Source organism: Urocampus carinirostris, chromosome 1, assembly GCF_059441175.1.
Source record: "Urocampus carinirostris isolate Australia breed hairy pipefish chromosome 1, RoL_Ucar_1.0, whole genome shotgun sequence".
NCBI classification, from domain to species: domain Eukaryota; kingdom Metazoa; phylum Chordata; class Actinopteri; order Syngnathiformes; family Syngnathidae; genus Urocampus; species Urocampus carinirostris.
Window position 1 is genome coordinate 75,041,099 of NC_142349.1, and position 20,297 is coordinate 75,061,395.

Here is a 20,297-nt window from a genome sequence, read left to right on the forward strand (position 1 = left end):
TTGTAAATACAGGTTATGAAATGGTTTTAATTTGCTGATGAGTCGGCGACACAATGACACAAGTCTCTCTGAGTACTTCCCAGACAATCACACATGCGCGTTATTTACACAGTCCGGAGAAAGACGAATCAAATTGTAATGACAGTTTCATACAAGAAGGAAAACATTTCAGTTCAGGAATAAGGAGTCCAATCGGGACACAAAAAAAGGAGGAAAAGACGGAAACCTAAAACCCAAAACAATGGCTGACGGGAAAAGATCAAATGTATCCTGTGTCCCCTTAACAATATGGGCACTATAAAACAAATGTTAATATTTTAAAAACAAAGAAAATCACTCACATCAAATCTCGTCTACAGAACAATCCACAAAGAATATCTAGTCACAAATTGGCTTAAATGTCATACAACATCCTGAAATCCGCATAAAACTCATACTTTGATGACAGATATAAAAACGGTATAAATTGTAGATTCATACAATCGCGGATTAGAAAAACAAACACCCCCGGGACGGTTTTGCACAAAACCAATATAAGGGATTAAGCTGGGATATTTAAATGATCTTGGTTGGAGTCAGCCTCAACATCAGGAGTCGATGTTCAGCGACAGTAAAAGATCACGGGCGAGACATTTCCATTTTCCCACCCGTTATCCTGTGATGGATCCTGGGGGTTTATTTGAGGATTCCGCCAACGCCCATTTATCGCAACCCTAGACAGCCGCGTCTTTTTATCCCGACTTGGCAAACCTGCGACCCAGTAAGCCAGACTAGATCAAGATGAGCTTATGAAGTGACCTTAGATCTTCTTATTCCAATTTTGTGCAATAAAGAGGCCATTTGGATGACGTCAACTCAAAAAGTGATAACGTAAAAAAACGTGTGTATGCAAGAGATGATTGAAAAGTACTCTAATTAAAAAGGTAATCGTGGGAGATGAAACTATGGAGGGGATATCATAGTACAGACGCTGCCGACTTACGATTGTCGTGAGTTGAATTTGCTCCAGTGCTGTATTTTATATGGAATGTATGATGAAGGTTTATTTTATATGTATGTTTAAGGCTTGTATTGTTTTAAAACTGAAATGATGCTTATCTAGAACGCTACAAAGCAGGCTGAGTACTGAAAAATAGAGCTACATGTTAGGCGTTGACATTCTGTGGTCTGCGAAGCCCTTTGAGACTCCTTGTAATTAAGCTCGTCACAAATAAACACGACTTGACTATAAAGATCAATAAAGTTAAGTTTAGCTTCATTTTGGAAGCGTTAGGAGACGCCCTCCTCTGTAGTAAAAAGTGGACGAAAAAAAAGCGATCCAACCATTTTCTCAACCGCATCAAGTTTTCTTATTCTACTTTCATTTCAAAACAAACGGCTCCCTTCTCGTTTACACTTTACACCAACCCTATTGAACGGATGCACCAGATATTAAACCGTAAATATGTGCTAGAGATACTGTGAAGTGTGTATACATACAAAAAAGGATTTATTTTTCGGTGTGGATGCTGGGTGACCCCTCACAGCACCTTGCAGCGGAAAGAAGTACCACGGCACTGTTTTCTACTCGGAAAAAGGTGCTCGCGATACAAAATCTAACTTACTGCAATGTCCCGATATTTTTCGACATCCCGTAAAAAATGTTCGAATGGTCGTGGCTAGGGGAGCGTCTGTAGTTACTGCAATTCATCATTTAATCAATCAATCAATCAAAAAAATGATACAACCTGCAACACTCGTGCGTTTAAATTTTTCCCATCAAAACTAGAACCATAAATTATCGGTTTGGATATGTTACTTACGTCAAAAGTACACAAATGAGTTCATTCAGTGGTAGCTGTGTTTATTTATGTAAACTATGAGATCATATCAAGCAGAGCGATGACTGCTATTCTCACCAGCCACTTGTAACCCCGAGCTTGTCTATAGGATATATGACCGCAAAATGAAAGAGAAAACAGTTTCATATCAGTGTTGTTTTTTGTGCGTTTTTTTAAAGCTTCCTTTATGACTGACTTTTGGACCTGAAACTGAGCAGGCAAAAGGTTTTTCACTAGTGTGGGTTCTTGCATGGATTTTTAAGGGATCTTTTCGTATAAATCTTTGACCACAATCCAAGCAGGCGAAAGGTTTTTCACCAGTGTGGGTTCTAGTGTGGTTTTTTAATGTACCTTTCTGGGTGAATTTTTGACCACAAACAGAGCAGGTAAAAGGTTTTTCACCCGTGTGGGTTCTTGTGTGGTTTTTCAAACCTCCTTTTTGGTTGAATTTTTGACCACAAACTGAGCATGCAAACGGTTTTTCACCGGTGTGGATTCTTGCGTGCGTTTTAAAGTGTGATTTGTGAGTGAATTTTTGACCACAAACAGTGCAAGCAAAAGGTTTTTCACCCGTGTGGATTCTTGTGTGTCTTTTTAAGTTCCCCATCTCGGTGAACTTTTGACCGCAAACTGAGCAGGTGAATGGTTTTTCACCCGTGTGGGTTCTTGTGTGTATCTTCAAGGTACCTTTCTGGGTGAAATTGACACCGCAAATTGAGCAGGCAAACGGTTTTTCACCAGTGTGAATTCTCGTGTGTTTTTTTAAGTTCCCCCTCCCAGTGAATTTTTGACCACAAAATGAGCAGCCATAGGGTTTCTCACCCGTGTGTGTGCCTGTGTGTTTATTTAGGTTAGATTTCAAGCTGAATCTTTTTCCACAAACCGGGCAGCTAAAGGGTTTCTCACCCGTGTGCACGAGGGAGTGCGATTTCAAACTACACTTGTGTCGAAAGCTTTTTCCGCACCGCAAACATTTGTGATACGCGTCCTCGCCTTCCCAATGTTTGTCGCCATCGTTGCGCGCGGAGTCGGACGTCTCGTCGGACGTCTCGTCGTCATCCGTCGTCCCGGAGCTTCTGCTCGGAGAAACCTTCTCTTTGTTCTCTCGGTGGGCCCCGGTCACAGGAAACTCTCTCGCGTCGTCTTCCTCTTTAACGTCGACGCGCTCCAAATCCCTCTCCTCGTCTTCGATGCGATCGGGCTCCAAGTCCGCCTTTTCCTCTTTAAGGTGAACGGGCTCCGAATGGTCCTCCTCCTCCTCTTCCTCCTTTTTAATGACGACTGTCTCTAAAAAGTCATCTTCTTCCTTGTTGACGCCGGGCAACTTTGTCTCCTGTTGCCGAGGAAGAAGATTCTCTTCACTGACGTCTGCAGGACACAAAACGCACGTACGTTTAGAAAATCTTTTTGGGTGTTTTTTCGCAACACGCGCATCACGATGAAAATCCTTTCAGCAATGCTAGCAGATTTTATATACATATATTCACCCGCACCACTTATCCTCAGTAGGGTCGCGGGGGTGCCGGAGCCCATCCAAGCTATCTCGGGGCAGTGGGCAGAGGGACTTCCTGAACGGGTTGGAAGCCGGACGCAGGGCACACAGGGACAGAGGACTCGCCGGCTCATCCGCACCGCTGGACAATTTGGACCGGCCAATCAACCTGACATGCGTGTCTTTGGAACGCGGAAGGAAAACCGGAGTGCCCGGAGGAAACCCACGCGAGCACGGGGAGAACGTGCAAACTCCACACGGGAAGGTTCGATCTCACGAGGGGGAACGTGCAAACTCCACACGGGAAGGTTCGATCTCACGACCTCAGAACCGTGCCGCACACGCGCTAACCACTGCTCTGCCGCGCTGCCCTGATCTAATGTATCCAAACACACAAAAACATGGATGACGATATGAATATAATGTACAGTATGAGTTCTATGTTAAGGGTTAGTAGAATGACTTTACACAGTGCAACACTCATTGACACTATCTTTAGGAATAATATTGAATTTACAAACGTCAGCGGATTACGGCTTTGTGATATTTCGGATCAGCTTCCAGTATTGACAGTGCGTGAGGAAAAGGTTACTAGACAAGAATCACAACCAGTTAGAAGTGAAGAGACGATTTTATCACTCTATGATGACTTAGTTAAACAACACTGGAATGCTCTATAGGGTACAGATGATGCGGATGGTGCGTTTGAGATATTTTTGCAAATCTTCACCAACAAGTATAACAAAAACTAAGAACCGAGGAAGCCGAATCCCGATATAAAACGTATAAAAACAAATTGACAGGAATAATAACAGCGAGCAAGAAAATGATACTATACCAATTTATGACATCCTAACAAAAGTCATATTAAAGGAATTTAGGATGTATTAAATAGTATGATAAAGGGAAAGAATGTAAGTAATGCATATCCAAACGATTTCATTGATGAGAACACCGACAATTCAATCAAATTGTAAATCAATAATAGACTAGAACAATTATAGATCAAAATAAATGGATTCACGAAAGTCAATACGGTTTTAGAGCCAACAGATCGGCAACCGGGGCTGTTATTGATGCAGTGGAGGAAAATCCGCCATAGCGTAGAAAGTCGGGATATTTATTTATTGACTTCAAAAAAGCATTTGATACCATTCATCATAATATACTCATAAATGATTTATGAAACGTAAAAAGTGACATTGGATCATTTCTCACGGCACACTAGTGTGTCGCGGCACAGCGGTTGATCGGGCATCTAAAAGCATTTCAATAAGTTCTTTTTCAAACTAGATTGCATTGTATTTATGATATTGTTCTCTCGTTCTGCCATACTTCACATATTGTGCAGAAGTCTGGGGCAAGAATTACAAAAGTTCCCTTTTTATCCTCCAAAAAGGTGCAATTAGAACTATACACAGGGTAGGATATCGGATCCTACTCATATTTGATTCCTGCAGTCCAAATGATTCAAATGGGATGATTTAGTCCAGTTTCCTCACTTCACAACTGCTATTTAAGGTCAACAAAAACATAGTGCCAGAAAACATCCATAAATGATTCATTCGGAAAGAGGAAAATGATAACTTAAGGGGGTGTCGTAAATTCATCATCCCAAAGAGGAGAACCACCAGGAAAATGAGTGTGTGTCTGTGTGCGGACTCAAACTTTGGAACGATTTACAAGACGAGATCAAACAATGTCCAACGATTCACTTGTGTAAATATAAATACAAAAATAATAACTGGCAGAATACAGAGATGAAGATAATGGGGTAGGATACGAGAGATTGGAAATACTGCGTTTACAACTATAGTTGTTATTGTTACTCTTATTATGTCATAACTGTTGTTATTGCTATTGTTGTTATTTTCTTTGGTGTCACGATGATATTTAGTGACTAGTAGCATTATAACGTTAATAGATGGGTACTACAATGATTAGTGTATAACATATGTGACTATTGATATTCTTATAATGATTGACCTTTGTAATATGTATATCTGAGATGTTGTTCTATCTAGACACAAAAGAGAAGCTAACTGTAAAATGGGATTCATAGGGAAGATGAAGGTGTCGGGAAAATAAGCGTCTGATTCTTACTACCCCTTTTCCAACATGTTATGTTAACATCATTTTTGTGGTGGAGTCGTTATTTTGGTCCTGTTTTTATTTTATAATGTTCGAAATAAGGTTTCTGTTCGTTCGCCGGGTAAGGCTTCGTGCATTCGTCCCAGCAAATTTCCATTGGAAAAATTCTGTTTTTTATTTTTGATATTCCTAAATATTTATACACTGTTGATACTCTAAGCTGTTATTCATGATTCGCTGTCTTACTGCTGTAACAAAAGATAAAGGATGATCTTATCTTATCCTAATGGGTTCAGTCTATAGCGAAAGAAAAAGAATGGAGTGAGCAGCTGCTATATATTTTGGGTCACACTCTGTCATTGCAAATTGTAACTGAAGGTAAGTTGAATGTCAACAGTCAGACTCCACAGAAGCAAAAAAAAAATAATTTCAAATAGAAAAGAATCTGTTGAAAACAATGCAGAAAAAAAAGTCACTTCAACGGAGGTTCGCCTTCTTTTTCAACTTGCTGATTTCACGGAAGGCCAATGCAAATCATGCCTAAAGCGCTTTTCAGCCAAACAATTGCCGCACAAAAACATTCTTTTTCCAGAAAGACACGAAACCCCGTCTTGAATCCCCAACCCAAAACATACCATAAAAACAAAAACAATCATACTATTCGTCTGACAAGAAAAGGGAGGGCTACACTTTGTTCTAAACTTCGCTATATAGCTCCATTTGGATGATAAATAGTTGCTCATAGAGCGATACAGCTAGAAGCTCCGTGGAGATAGCTAGTGGCTACGTTTCATCTAAAAGAATGGAAAGAAATCCAAGTCACACCCTGCACACTGTAACTAGTGAGCTGGCTTGCAAAATAAACTACACATTTGGTGAGCTAGTTGACTATATAAAGCTATAGAACTCCATTCTGCAGGCTAGTAGCTAGTAGTAGAGGGCGGTCACTAAAAGTTCCATCAACCTAATGGACTTCACCTCCTAGCAGCCGCATCAAGAAGATACCATGTTATATCTATTTGTAGTCCATGGAGTTGGGGAGTGTTAATCAGATGGCAAAGATGTTCCGAAAGCCAAAAGTGACCGACCTGCTCCTTCCATGGCGACTCGACGCTGCTTGCTCACGCTAACCGGAGTGAGCCGTCGATCTTCTCGCTCGACCTCTTCTTCGAGCTCCTCTTTGAAATGTCCTTTATCTCCGGAGTACATTTTGATCGCGTTTAATGCTCACTTTGACTCTTGAATGGAGTTCAACGGAGCTTTTCCACAAGGCTGGAACGGAACGCCAAAAACAACCTGGGAGTGACCCGGAAGGACAGCGAAAGTGGGCGGAGCTCCGAGGAAAACAACTTTCGCTTTTCACCTTTCATCTTTTTCAGTTTGTGATGTCATTTTGGTATATTTTATGAAGCGTCTTCTTATGACACCATAGTGGTATTTTTTGAGAAAGGACTGCAACACATATGTTAATCTCGGACGTTTAGGGAGCCCGCCATCTTGTGGAGTCTTTGCATAACTGAGTTCTTTTGTGCAGCAAGAACTAGTGAATGTTGCAGCATCGATAGTGTTAGGGGCAGCACGCTATTATGCCGAGATTTGCATCCCCTAGCTACTATAGCCACTTTTACCTCGTAATGCACACCCTATATAAATCACTTTTGAGCAGGTAACATGTTTATTTGGCCTTTTTCTAGTCAAATCGCTCGTATTGAAACTGTTATGCACTCTACCGTAAAGCTTATTTCATCATAATAAGCTTTACGGTAGAGTGCATAACAGCTCTCAAAAGTGATTTATATTCAGTGTGCATTACCGTTCGATGACGTTCACAACAAATACAAAGACGGAATGGTTTAAGTTGTATTACATTCCCAACAAATGCAAGACAAAGTGGATTTGGTTATATGTTAGCCATGACATTTCCGAAAAGTGAGATACACGTGAGATCAAAGTGGTTGTAGTAGCGAGGGGATGCAAATCTCGGCAGGGATGCATTTCTCCGCATAACAACGGCGGGCCAGTGGTTCTGAGGTCATGAGATCAGACCTCCTGTGTGGCGTTTGCGTGTTCTCCCTGTTCCTGAGGGGCCATCTCTCCCTGAGAGGTGTGAGAATTCTGCCACCGTGGTCCGCCGCCTGTCGTAAGAGGCGACTCGAGTGGAGGAATTCTTCAGGGCAAGGAGTCGATGACTCGAATAAAGGCATTTCTGTGTGTTAAAAACCATTTCCATAGGATAGAAAGTAATCCGAGGTAAAGTTGTCAAACAGGACCAAAACACAAAGGATAGACGCATACAATAAATCACAAAAAGAGCGGAATAACACAGAGCTGCTGGAAAGGCTGCCGCCCGCGATGGCGCCAGAATCGATCCGCACGTAATAACTTCAAGATCCGACCGGTGAGAATCACCAGGAAAAGCATGTGTGTGTTCGTATGTGGAGTTAAAGTTTGGAACAAATTACAGGATGATCTCAAAAAAGGTCCAAATACTCACCTTTTCAAATCCAGATTAAAAAAAAACGTCTGAATGATATAGCACATGGAAGATGCAGGCAAATCAACATTGTTATTGTTCTTATTATAGTATGAGAATAATAATAATAATAGTAATAACCATCCATCCTGTCTTGAGGCACCAGAGGCTGCTCCTTTGGCGCCAACTGCCTCGGACGTTGATTAGCTATCTGTCACTTTTTAAACCCCCGTCTTTCTGTCACCGGTTGTCAGTCCGTCTGCCAACTTCAGCTTACGCTAGGCAAGCTTTTCGACCCCGACTCTCTCCTGTTCTGATTCGCGTCTGTTTCCCGGCCCCGAACCCCTTTCTGATCTCGGCTACGATTTTTGCTCCCCCGTCCCGGCTACTGATCTGTTTTTTCCGCTCTCGACACCGCCATCGGGCCTGGGGAGGTAGTACGCTGCAGAACTTTTGGACAAACAGATGGGGAGGACCGTCATGAAACAACTTATTGACGGCCTGGCAAAAGTCACCAAATCCAACTTCCGGGGACCTGCGAGGCCTGGTGCTACCGGAGGATTCCCTACAGGAGGCTGATTTGATAATACCGTCCTACTTCTTTGCATGAATTGCACAACAGACAGGAATCATCAAAAGTCCATCTTCTGTCCGTTTTATCGAAATACAATTGATTTCTTCCTTAAGGGTTGAGCGGCTTGAGTTAAACTTCCCCAAAGATTTGGTGGTGGTCAGCGGTAGAATAGTGCTTCGTTCGACTGTATGTTTGACTTGTAATAGATTTGAGATCAGGTGGCGCACTGACCCTTTTTTCTATTGGAATTATGGTATAAACATGCTTACACACGTTGTCTTTTATTTCATTTGCACACAGAATATATTCTCTAGATAAAACGCTCGGAGGAACTGCTCATCTGCCTCTATTTTGAAATCGTGCTTTATCGGAATCCGGAAAAAAAGGTTCTCGCTGAGGAAAAAGACATGCCTCGAGGACTACAAGCAACTTCCTGACCTTGTTTTCGTCCATTTGATTTTCAAGGTTACATTGTTCATTTATCTTAAACAAAAGGGAGTCATTTTGTTTATATCACGTTTATTTATTTATTTATTTTTTTGCATATTTGGTGTTGGAGTAATCAGAATGTAATGTAAGTAATCAAGTTATACGCTATATTAAATTATTCGGATGACGTTACTGAATACATTTTCTAACAGGTGAAAGTAACATATTAAAAGTAAAGCTTTTAATATGCGCTAGCTCTTTCTGCACAAAAGAGCTATGCAAAAACTCCACAAGATGGCGCCCTCTCTCAACGTATGCGGTTGAGTCAATTCATGTTAGCAAATGTTTTGCATCCCTTTCTAAGTTTTATGTCAGAAAACTGTTGCAAAAACAAGTAAGCTATCATAAGAAGATGCTTCATGAACTGTAACAAAACAATACTGCAAAAAAAAAAAAATTAACTCCTTTGTGACGCGGAAGTTGTTAAGTTGTAGCTCCTCCCACCTGGTTTGTTCTTCCGGTTACTCTTAGCGTGTTTTCGGCTATCGGCGTTCGACTCCAGCCTTGCGGAAAAGCTCTATTTAACTCCCTAAACAGTTGATAGTGAGCCTTAAACGCCACCAAAATGTACTCTAGAAAGAACAGACATTTCCAAGAGGAGCTTGAAGAATAGAACGAGCGAGAACTACGACGGCTAAACCAAGTTAGCATTAGCAAGCAGCTACAAGTCGAGATGAAAGGAGCAGGTCGGTCACTTTAACTTTCATCTTATTTTCCACTCCCAAAGTCAATTGACTATATATCTTGTTTCTTTTCTCTATTATTGATGCGGCTGCTGGGAATTGGAGTCCATTTGGTTCATATCACTTTTAGCGATTGCCCTCTACTAATAGCTACCCGCTAGCAGAACTGAGTGATACAGCTTTATATCGTAAACTAGCTCAACAAATTTGGAGTTTTTCTTGTAGGCCAGCTAGCGGTTTACAATGGGAAAGCCATCGGGTAGATCTTGAAGGCAAGGAAAAACTCAAAAACCTCAACATGAGGAAAATGAAGAAACCTTGAGAAGGGAGCGCACATGAGGTCATCTCCCTTCCAGGATGACCGGGCTGCAACGGATGTAGCATCGACAAACAACACACAGATATTGTTAACATGTAATCTAGGTCATTCATAAGCTGTAGAATATAAGGGTGTTTTAAGCCAAGATTTAAAAAGTTCCACTGAAGTTGTGGATCAAATCTCTGAGCGAGGGCTATTAGGGGTTTTGGCTTGTTGTGGATGGGGATGTTTATAAAGTATATCTGAATCTGAATAAGTGCATATGGACCCGGTTTAGAAAAAGATGCTGAGGAGAGAGAGGCGTTCTGGAAGGATTTGTCCGAATGTGTGGCAAGTGCGAAAGAAGGGTGGAAAGTTGTAATGCTAGGTGACCTGAATGCGAGAGTGGGTGATGGAACGGTTGAAAATGGGATAGGTAGATTTGGGGTACCGGCAAGAAATGAGATTGGAAAGAAATGGATTGAGTTGTGTGTGGAAAAAAAGATGGTGATTGCTAATACATTGTTTAAAAAGAGGGAAATAAGTATACCTTTGTCAGAGTGGATGGTGGTGAGATGGTGGACAGAGCACTGATGGATTATGTAGTGCTTAGGAAAGGGATGTTTAGTAGATTGTTGGATGTGCGTGTTTACAGAGGCGAAATGAGTGGGATGTCTGATCATTTTTATGTGGAAGGCAAACTGAGAAGAGATGGATCGTGGAGAGCTAGTAAAAAGAAAAGTGTGAGGAAAGGGGTGAAAATGTCAGAGTTGAATAAGACAGAAAAGGAAAGAGTTCAAAGAGAGGATAAGGGAAGAGTATGAACGGGCTAGTAGAAGAGAAATGGAGAGTGTGGGAATGGAAGTGGTTTAAAGAGGCAGTGTCGAGGAGTGCAAAAGAAGTATGTGGAATGAGAAAAGTTGGTCGAGGTATTAGGAAAGGAAGCGGACGGTGGAACGATGAGGTATCGGAGGCTGTGACAGAAAAGAGACGTGCCTTTGAGGAGTGGCTGCGAGATAAGAGTGGCGATGCGTACCAAAGCTATAAAGTGAAGAAAAGGTTGGTAAAAGCGGAAGTGGAAGCAGCGAAAAGGAAAGCAAATGATGAATGGTGTGGAAAGATAGGAAAGGAGAAAAGTCTTCTGGAGAGAAGTGAAAAGAGTAAGAGTCTGTAAAGGAAGAGAAAGTGAAAGATGGGGACGGTAGATTGCCGGTTAGGTTACTTATACGAGCCTTCGACATACTTATATAAACCTTAAACATACAAAATATAGCACTGAAGCAACTTACGATGCGGAAAGAAGTACTACAGAAACGTCCTGTACTCGGAAAAAGCTGCGCACGATACCAAATCTAACTTACGGCAATGTCTGGATATTTTCTCTACGTCCCGGAAAAAAATGTTTGTACCTACCATTTTTTGTCAGTAGGGGAGCGTCTACATATACAATTTAAGCAGCTCATAGCTCAGTGATGATTTTATTTCTTTATACACTGAACCAAGTGAAGGCAGCTAGACTTGACTTTGGAGAAAGTCAAATTCTGAAACGCTTCGGAAGTACGAAGAAGCTACGAATTCCTCGTCGATGAAGATGGCGGTCGGCCACGAGACGGATTCTCCATGGGTGCCATCGTGTCTGTTCGTGGACGCGGAATACGTTTGATTGCGGCCTCCTCGCTCCGCGCCATCTTTGTAGGACACTCGGCATCTTCACGGCATAGTTCCGAGTGCCACATGTTACAAATCTACCGATCGGGAAATAGAAATCCCGCAAAAAAGTTCTTTTGGAAACAACCGACGTTGACGGGCCGCGTAACGTCGGCCGATGGATTCAAATGCGAAAAAGTCATTTAGCGTCGGCGGAAACTTAGCCATATGTAACTTGATTGGATTTCAAGTTTTGGACGTGATGGCTCATGATTTGGTTGGAACACTCGGGATTGTTGTTGCTCACCGTTGTAGCCTAGATGGTAGGGCGCCCGCTTTGAGACTGGGAGGTCGCTGGTTCGCGCCTCGGCCGAGTCATACCTAAGACTTATAACATTGGTAAATGGCGGCGCCCTCTGTTGGCTGCGGCTGCATCGGCTCGCTACAATGGGTCAGGTGTATCGACATTTCGTTCTGTGTACATTGTTACAAAGAATGACAATACAAGGAAATTATTATTATTATTATTATCATTCACGGACCGATGGCTCCAAAGGGCGCGTTGAGGGAATCTTGATCCCCGAATTAATTTGATAACAATTCAAACGACGAGGAAATAAGTATAAACGTGCCCGAGGGAAGACAGACAAGTGACATGAAAAATGCCAAATGTTTTCAAATGTCACGAGTGCGAATGTCTTTCCGCTTGCGGGAAAGCTTTATGGACAATTTGTATCGTTGAACTTTCCATTCAAAAGCAAGGAAATCTTTTTCTACCCTCACTTGTGAGTGTACAATGATAATAAGATTGACAATAAAGGTTTACTTTGCGTGTTGTGGTAAATAGACTTGCATTTGTAGAATAGATTTGCAGACATTTAGAAATTTGGAAAGACTTGCTTGCAGTTGTGGGAAAGGTCGTGCTGACATCGTTTCGTGCAAGGAACGGAAGTCTCTGTACAAACTGACCTCGGGTTGTTTGGAAAAACGATCTCCTTATAGGGAGACAAACACTTTTCCTTGCGAGAAAAACAAAATTCCTGTCAAGTTACGTGTAAAGATCGGACCGCCTTTTGGGTGTACACAATTGAAGCTATATAAACATTGCCATGTCCCGATTTCTATGAGACCTTCATTGACGCATCAATAAAGTTGTATCTCCCTCCCACAAAGCTGGTTCGTGTGCTCCTTATCCACATATGAGAAGACTTTTCTCTCGATTATCGAACCTGCGATTTCCCCATGCGCTGTGCAGTGTGGCACTCCCGTATAAACATGGAATAAAAAGGCGTATAGGCGGGGATTACAATATTCCTGTAAGACTTGTATTTAAATTTATATATATATATATATATATATATATATATATATACTGTATTTTTTTTCCCCCAGAAACGCTGAAGGGATTTTGCAGCAATGCTTTTGTGTGTAGAGATCTTTCAAAGCTTTTGTGTGTCTTGTGTCCCGCAGATGTCAGTCAAGAGCATCGTCGTCCTCGGCAACAGAAGAGAACGTTTCCTCGCGTCAAAAATGAGGAAGGTGACTGTTCAAAATTGCTTGACGTCAAAAAGGAGGAGGACATTTTTGAGACCGTCGGCGTTAAAAAGGAGGAAGATTTTAACGAAATTCCGGTAACCGGGGCCCGTCTCACCTTCGAAGACGGACACCAAGAGAACAAGCAGAAGGTTTCTCCGAGCAGAAGCTCAGCGGCAACAGATGACGACGACGCGTCCGACTCCGCACGCAGCGATGGCGACAAACGGTCCGAAGGTGATCATAAAGCACGTCACAAATGTTCCCAGTGTGGGAAAACGTTTCGGTGCAAGTCTAATTTGAAACGCCACATCTTTGGCCACACTGGTGAGAAACCTTTTGACTGCCCGGTTTGTGGTCAAAAATTCATCCGGAAATCGCACTTAAAAAGGCACGCGATGACCCATAGCGGTGAGAAACCTTTCGCCTGCTCGGTTTGCGGTAAAAGATTCACCCAGAAATCATCCTTGGAAAGCCACGCGATGACACACATCGGTAATAAACCTTTTGCCTGTTTATTTTGTGGCATAAAATTCAGCCGAAAATCATACTTAAAACTCCACTTAAGAATCCACACTGGTGAAAAACCTTTTGTCTGCTCAGTTTGCAATCATGGATTCCTCCAGAGAGGACATCTTAATAGCCACGCAAGAACCCATACTGGTGAAAAACCTTTCCCCTGCTCAGTTTGTGGTAAAAAATTCACCGAAAGGGGGAAATTAAAAAGACACACAGAAATCCACACCCGTGAAAAACCCTTTGCCTGCTCGGTTTGCGGTCAAAAATTCACTTGGAAATCACACTTAAAAACACACGCAGGAACCCACGCTGGTGAAAAACCATTCGCCTGCTTAGTTTGCGGTCATAAATTCGGCCGAAAACGTCACGCAAGAACCCGCACTGATGAGAAACCGTCGTCTTGTCCGGTTTGCGATCAAAGATTCTCTAGTCAAGTCAAAGTTGAGGGTTACGAGTGCGCTGGTGAAAATAACAGTCATCCCTCTGCTTGATTTGAGCTCATAGTTCGGATTTAATAAGGCGCGGGCTGCCACTAAATGGACTCGTTTTGATGTCAGTGACATGTTCAAAATCACCCTATTTGTATTATTGTTCTAGCTTTTCAAATGTGTTTTTCAAATGCCAGCTTGCATCCTTAAGTCATTACGAAATGAAATGAGATGACAAATAACACGAATGACTTAAGGTCCTACATTTCTTCCACGATTGACTTTTCTTCTGGAATACTTTTCAAGCATCTCTTGCATACTCATGTGAATACAGGTTATAACTTCTTGGCTTGACTTAATCCAAATGGACTCTCTATTGCACAAAATGGGAATGAAAAAGTCTAGGCTTACTTCATAAGCGCAGCTTGATCTAGTCTGGCCTAATGGGTTGCACGAGTCAGGATGAAAAGGCGCGGTTATCTCAATCCAACGGTAGCTAGTCGGGATCAATCCAGGTTTACAGAATCCTCAGATGGAACCCCAGGATCTCAGAATCATGGATCCCAAAACGGAAAGATCTTTTAAAGCTGCCGAACGTCACTTCCTGGTGGGGTTTGATAAACTTTTGAAAATGGAAGTAAAAAGGCTCCGCGAGCATCGTCGATAAAGAAAGGACACCGCCAAGTACATCCGTGCACCGGTTTATTGAAACTTGAGGATATTTGAGGAGTAGCGCGTCGGAAACGTCCGCGGACGTTTTTGAAATCGGTGATATCTGTAATCAAAACATGATTTATACGTGGATTGGATGAGTTTGTACCAAATGTAAGCGTTTTTGAATCCTCATTTTTGTCTCTGGGTATTTTTGGCAGATTTTTTTGGAAGCAAAATGCAATTCACTGCGATGTCATACTTGGAATTTGACTAATAATCAAAATGTCATCCATTGATTTGATATTTTTTTTCAATGTATATTTTCTGTCAAGTTTCCAAGTTAAGAGGACACCGAATAACTTCAGCCATTGTTTTGCGGTTTGTATTTGGACGATCTCCTCCTCTTTTGTGTCTTGATTTGACTGCAAGCTTTTCCCTGAAATCAAATGTAGTTTCTCGATATTAAACCGTGATTGTGTTTTTAAATTTGGATTTTTTTCCCTTTTCTGCAACGTGTCAATATGAAAGTCCTCAAAGAGACTCGTGTCTTTGCTGCGGTCTCATCAGCAAATCAAAAGCGTTTCCTTACTTTTATGGACGAGAAATGGTCGCTTTCCCCGACCGGATTTGTTCTTGTATTTAACTGCCATAAACCAACCTGGGTATCAATAGTCATATTAGAATGATTGTGATCCTAACGGTTTTAACTGTTATCCCTATTGTTATTATTGTCATCATTACTGGTGTCTGAATGATATTGAATGATAAGCAGCATTAAAGAGCTAGTACATGGGTAAAACTGATCATCATAACTATTGTGATGATTATTTTTATTCTAACTTATGTGACTTTTATTGTTAATATTATTCCGAGTAGTAATATTGGTATCAAAATAATGTTAGTGAGCAGCATTATACAGTCAATAGATAGGTCAAGCTAATAATTAAGCTGGTTGTTATAACGATAATCGAGACTATTATTTCTGTTACACTTATTATTATTATTGTTATCCAGTCTATGACTATTCCTTTTGTCATTATTATTGTAAAGTATTTAACTTTTGGTCAATTCCGTTTTGCAATGTCAGACAATGATCAAACCGTGTCAAAACACGTGAAGTGAATACTGTGTCTTAAGTCTTAAATATGTTATCTGACTGATACTGCTGGAATGTGAGGTTGGGGGCGGGGGCTACATGTTCGCATCAAAGGTTCGCCCCTCCCAGGAGACCAGAACCAACAACTGGTCCCGCCTCGCGAGGGTAGTCTGAATCTGCCCAGCAGCAAGGAAGGAGCGCGTATCCGAACGAGAAAAAACGGATCAAAAACCTGGCCGGTCCCGACCGAGTCTCAGCTCAACGAGCGGCCAGAGAACCTTGCCGAGTCAGCAGCCAAGCTTGATCAAGCCAAAGCGGTAGGACAAAGCCAGCGACCTCAGAGGAACTTCAAGCCACCAGCAGTCAACCGCTCCTTCAACACTCTGCATCTTGTGGTCCCGGTCGCAACCGGCTTTCAAACCTACCGGGATTCCTCGACGCTCTACAGCCGAAGACCTAAAGACTGGGCCGTCATCCACGCAGAACTTGGCAGAACATCTGGTTGTCGCTAGGTTTTGGTGTGACGTCAAAGGGGGGGGGGGGGGGGTAACTCTCTCAAAATACAATAACGTCATCATCAAGCCAATGTTGTTGTCTATCCAAATGGTGCCAGTTCAAGTTCTCAACTTCTCCTTTTGTTTTATTTTCTGGTTGTTTTGTGTTGGATTCAAGCTTCTTCAGTAGATGATGAGTAAAAGGGTGCATCAATCCAAGAGTGAGTGTGTCTTGATGAAAGTATATCGAACGATGAAAAAGAGAATTCACCTATAGTGTGTGTAGCCACCCTTCAGAATAACCAAACAAGGTTTTTCATCCGTTCCCTGTCATAATGATCTAAAGACGTACGCGGTGCTCCAAAAAGGCGAGACGAGTTTTGAAAAGAATCAACTCGGCTCTTTAAATCCATTGGTCAATCAATTGTTAGAACATTTTCGCTACACTATTATATTGCTGTCACCACTGCATAATACAAAATCATCTAGATCTCCATTTATAAAGCAACAAATGAGGCGAATAAATATGTTGGCGATGGTGGTGAAAACCGAACAAAAACTAAATGGAGATACAATCACATAGAGATAACTTTTAATAAGAACACAAAACAGACATGTACTGCAGATGTCATAGTGAGGGCAGACGAGCGGAGGTTTCGACGCTGGGGGTATCTGGCTCGAGCGCCCCGACCTTGTCTTTTGAATGAAAAGACGAGGACGCTCGAGAACGGCGGTCCTGCTTCCTGGGGGCCGACTCCCTAAGGCAGCAGGTCCAAAGACACTTTAGGACAGGAAACACCACCGCAGAACAGTTCGTTGTCACCACGAGCACCGATGCTAATCGTCATCTGAACAGATACTCTTAGTATATAGAATGCTGAGAATGGATGGAGACCGCAATGATAAGGACGACGACGGTGAAAGTGATGATAATGACGACGGAGCGACTGAGGTGTTTCTTATATGGAAATAGACGGGATATTTAGCTGCAAGACACAATTAAGAAGGAAGCGCGGTAGGATCAAATAAGCGTACGCTTCTTCCTATTCCTTTTCCGACATCGACTCGTCAACTGTGATTTTGTCATTTCAATACGATTTCAGTTTACAGTTTGAACTTCTGCGGCCGATCCGAGTTTAAGGATTTGCGACCCCTTTGGCTTCTATCTGTCATTTCTGATTTTCCGACGGATCGTCGCCACACGCGACGGGGTCGGCCCCGTCGACGGCATCGATGCTTCGTCGTTTTTTTTTTTTTTTGATCCCGATGTCGTTTCAGACCAAAGGCCTAGATTTACATGAACTTGTTCGGGGCCTAAGAGAATTCATACATTCAAGGAAACTGTGCGGGTCAGATGTATCGACATTTCGTTCTGTATACACGTGTACTAGAATGACAATAAAGTCGATCTGAATCTGAATTCGCTCATCGTTTTTCTTTGAAAAAAAGTCTTGTAATCTTTGGTATTTTTCTATTCCACCATTCCGTGACCGGGAGCATTCTATATAACACGCTACAGTGGGCATTTGCACGTCACACTGGTTATTTGTATATTGTATTCTTTTGGCTTTATTATTGTACTGTTCTCAGCACAGGGATGCTGCTGGAAATGGGAATTTCCCTTCGGGGATGAATCAAGTATCTATCTATCTATCTATCTATGACCTCGTTTGCTAGTTAAGAGGCTAAATTTTTCTAGCTATCTAGCTTTTTTTTAATTTAGTTTTCTATCCGGCTATTTAGATTGTTTTTACCCTCTTCGCTAGCTGTCCAGCCCCCTTTAAGCTTTTTATTCGTTTACCTTTCTAGCTAACTATAAAGTTAGCTATTTAGCAAGCCATCTAGCTGCGTTGCTATTTTAGAAATGCATATCAAAGCGGGTGCCCTCTGCGCTCAGTAATAGATCCGACGGCGCCGTTTTCAGCCAATCAGAAGCCAAACACACACATTGCGACCTACTCAAACCCGTACCGTAAAAATAAGTTGGGTAAGTTTGTTTTTTCTAGAAAAAAAAGAACAAGATCAAATTTTGAGAAACGTGAAAAAAATAGAGTAAAATCCAAAATTGAGGTGAAATTCGAAAGCAAAACAAAATGAAAAACTTTGTACCCCTTCATTTTAGGTGACTGCATGATTAAGCTATAAAAAAACGGTCGGGAATGAATTTGTAAACATTTTTATCATTGTGCCTCAAAAATTGTTGAGAAAGCCTGCTGTATTGTCATGGTACACTAGCAAATGTTATCTTATAATAAGTGGGTTGCATGCAAGCTAGCAAGCACATACTCTATTTTTGAAGTGAGATTTGAAATCGACTCACTTCATATGTGAGGCAGAGACCGGTAGTCTGCTCATAAAATTGTATTTAATGGCGTCTAAAAGAAGTTGTTACTGCATCGCAGTTATACGCTTTATAAATCCAAAGGAAACGTCTGGCAAACATTCAAAGACAAAGACATACTCCGTATTTGTTTCCGTCTTTACTACCGATCTCACACGCAAAATGTTAGCGAATAGCTTCGACGTTAGCTCACCCTCCAGCTTTTTTCGAAGCGCTTCAATTTTGTTCCGTCGAGCTCACGCCGGGTTCGTTCGTCGACCGCGCACGGCCGACCGACCGCAGGCCAGAAATACGACTATCGAGCTTCCGGAAGCGCAAACCAAAAGCATTTACTCGGGGAGCTCGAAGTCGATCGAATGAACAGCTTTAAGGACCCGGCCGCGCACGTGGCTATGGACCTCGCACGGACCCTCGACACCTCAACGGCGACCGTACTTCCGGAGGAGGCTGAGGAAGTTCGGAACGTCGAGCGAGATCCTCGGCAACTTCTACAGCTGCGTCGCCATTTGGTAAGGCGGCATCCCGGCCGTGGAGCGCAAAGGCCTGCAGAAGGTGGCTAAGAACGCTCAGAGGATCACCGGGACTCCGCTGCCCTCTCTGCAGAGCATATACACCCGCAGAGTCCACAGGAGGGCCGCCTCCATCATTCACTCGCCCACAACACGGACTTTTTACACTCCTACCCTCAGGACGGAGGTACAGGGACATGCGGGACGACCCGTCTATAGAAGACTTTTTACCCCTGTGCTAGATAGATAGATACTGATGGAACAGGAGACGTTCAGCACACTACAGACACTTTAAACGGAATGGAAAATCTTTGGAGGGAGCTGAAACTCGGCGTTTCTCAGCGACAGCCCAGAAACCTGACCGATCTAGAGAAGATCTTTGTGGTGGAGTGGGCCAAGATCCCTCCTGCAGTCTGTGCAAAGCTGCTGAAAGACTACAAGAAAGGTTTGACGTCTGTAAAACAAAACAAAGGCTATTGTATCAAATACGAACGTTCATTTTCTCAGGTGTTCAAATTCTTATTTGCAGCCTTATCACGAAAAGAAATCAGTAAAAAGAATAATGCCTTATGATTTCTGGATTTTCCTTTTTGGTTTCTCTTTCTAACAGTGGACGTGCAACCTATGATGATTTCGAAGTGGGAGAAATGGCAAACTAGCAGGGTGTCCAAATACTTATATGTTTCACTCTACAGACGCTGCCCAACCTAAGGAGTTGAATTACGGACGAACGATCGTAAGTTGAATTTGTTCGTAAGTTGCTTCGGTGCTATATTCTGTATGTTTAAGGACTGTATAAGTATGTTTAAGACTCATATAAGTAACCTGTATTGTTTTGTACTAAAAAACAAATATTTTATAAAATAATATGCTTTATAAAGTGAGGTTTAACTTACTTTCGGGAGATGTGCTTCAAGAGGTCCTGCTCCGTCGCAAAAAGTGGCGGAAAAAAATACAATCCGACCATTTTTTCAACCGCATCAAGCTTCCTTATTCCACTTTTGTGTCAAAAGAAACGACTCGCCTCTTCTTTACACTTCACACCAACCATATAGAACGGATGCACAAAATATTAAACGTTAAAAACGTCAAAGTTCTTAGCGTGCTAGAGTTACAGTGCAATCTGTAAACACACAAACCAGGAAGGATTCTTCAG

The 20,297-nt window shown here is 42.2% G+C and overlaps 2 protein-coding genes across 3 annotated transcripts; one reads left to right on the forward strand and one right to left on the reverse strand.

The window, feature by feature from the left end:
* LOC148376908 (uncharacterized) lies at nt 1-6,708 on the reverse strand. Its single transcript, XM_088351923.1, has 2 exons — nt 6,492-6,708; nt 1-3,188 (listed from the first exon to the last, which is right to left on the reverse strand). Exons 1-2 carry the CDS (start codon nt 6,610-6,612, stop codon nt 1,969-1,971), a joined length of 1,341 nt encoding a protein of 446 aa, XP_088208049.1. The 5' UTR covers nt 6,613-6,708; the 3' UTR covers nt 1-1,968.
* A 2,696-nt stretch (nt 6,709-9,404) lies between these two features.
* Nucleotides 9,405-20,152, forward strand: LOC148376909 (uncharacterized). Of its 2 annotated transcripts, XM_088352136.1 has the most exons (3): nt 9,405-9,625; nt 13,038-13,337; nt 19,752-20,152. In XM_088352136.1, exons 1-3 carry the CDS (start codon nt 9,613-9,615, stop codon nt 19,850-19,852), a joined length of 414 nt encoding a protein of 137 aa, XP_088208262.1. In that variant the 5' UTR covers nt 9,405-9,612; the 3' UTR covers nt 19,853-20,152. The 2 variants fall into 2 exon arrangements, with proteins under 2 accessions (XP_088208262.1, XP_088208260.1); XM_088352134.1 differs by lacking the exon at nt 19,752-20,152 and having other exon boundaries at nt 13,038-15,187.
* Nucleotides 20,153-20,297: the final 145 nt, after the last annotated feature.

Excerpts from the sequence above, each read along its gene's own strand:
- LOC148376908 (XM_088351923.1), bottom strand. The coding sequence starts at position 6,612 with ATGTACTCCGGAGATAAAGGACATTTCAAAGAGGAGCTCGAAGAAGAG. Across the intron at positions 3,189-6,491 it reads AGTCGCCATGGAAGGAGCAG|ACGTCAGTGAAGAGAATCTT; the intron begins GTCGGTCACTTT and ends TGTGTCCTGCAG.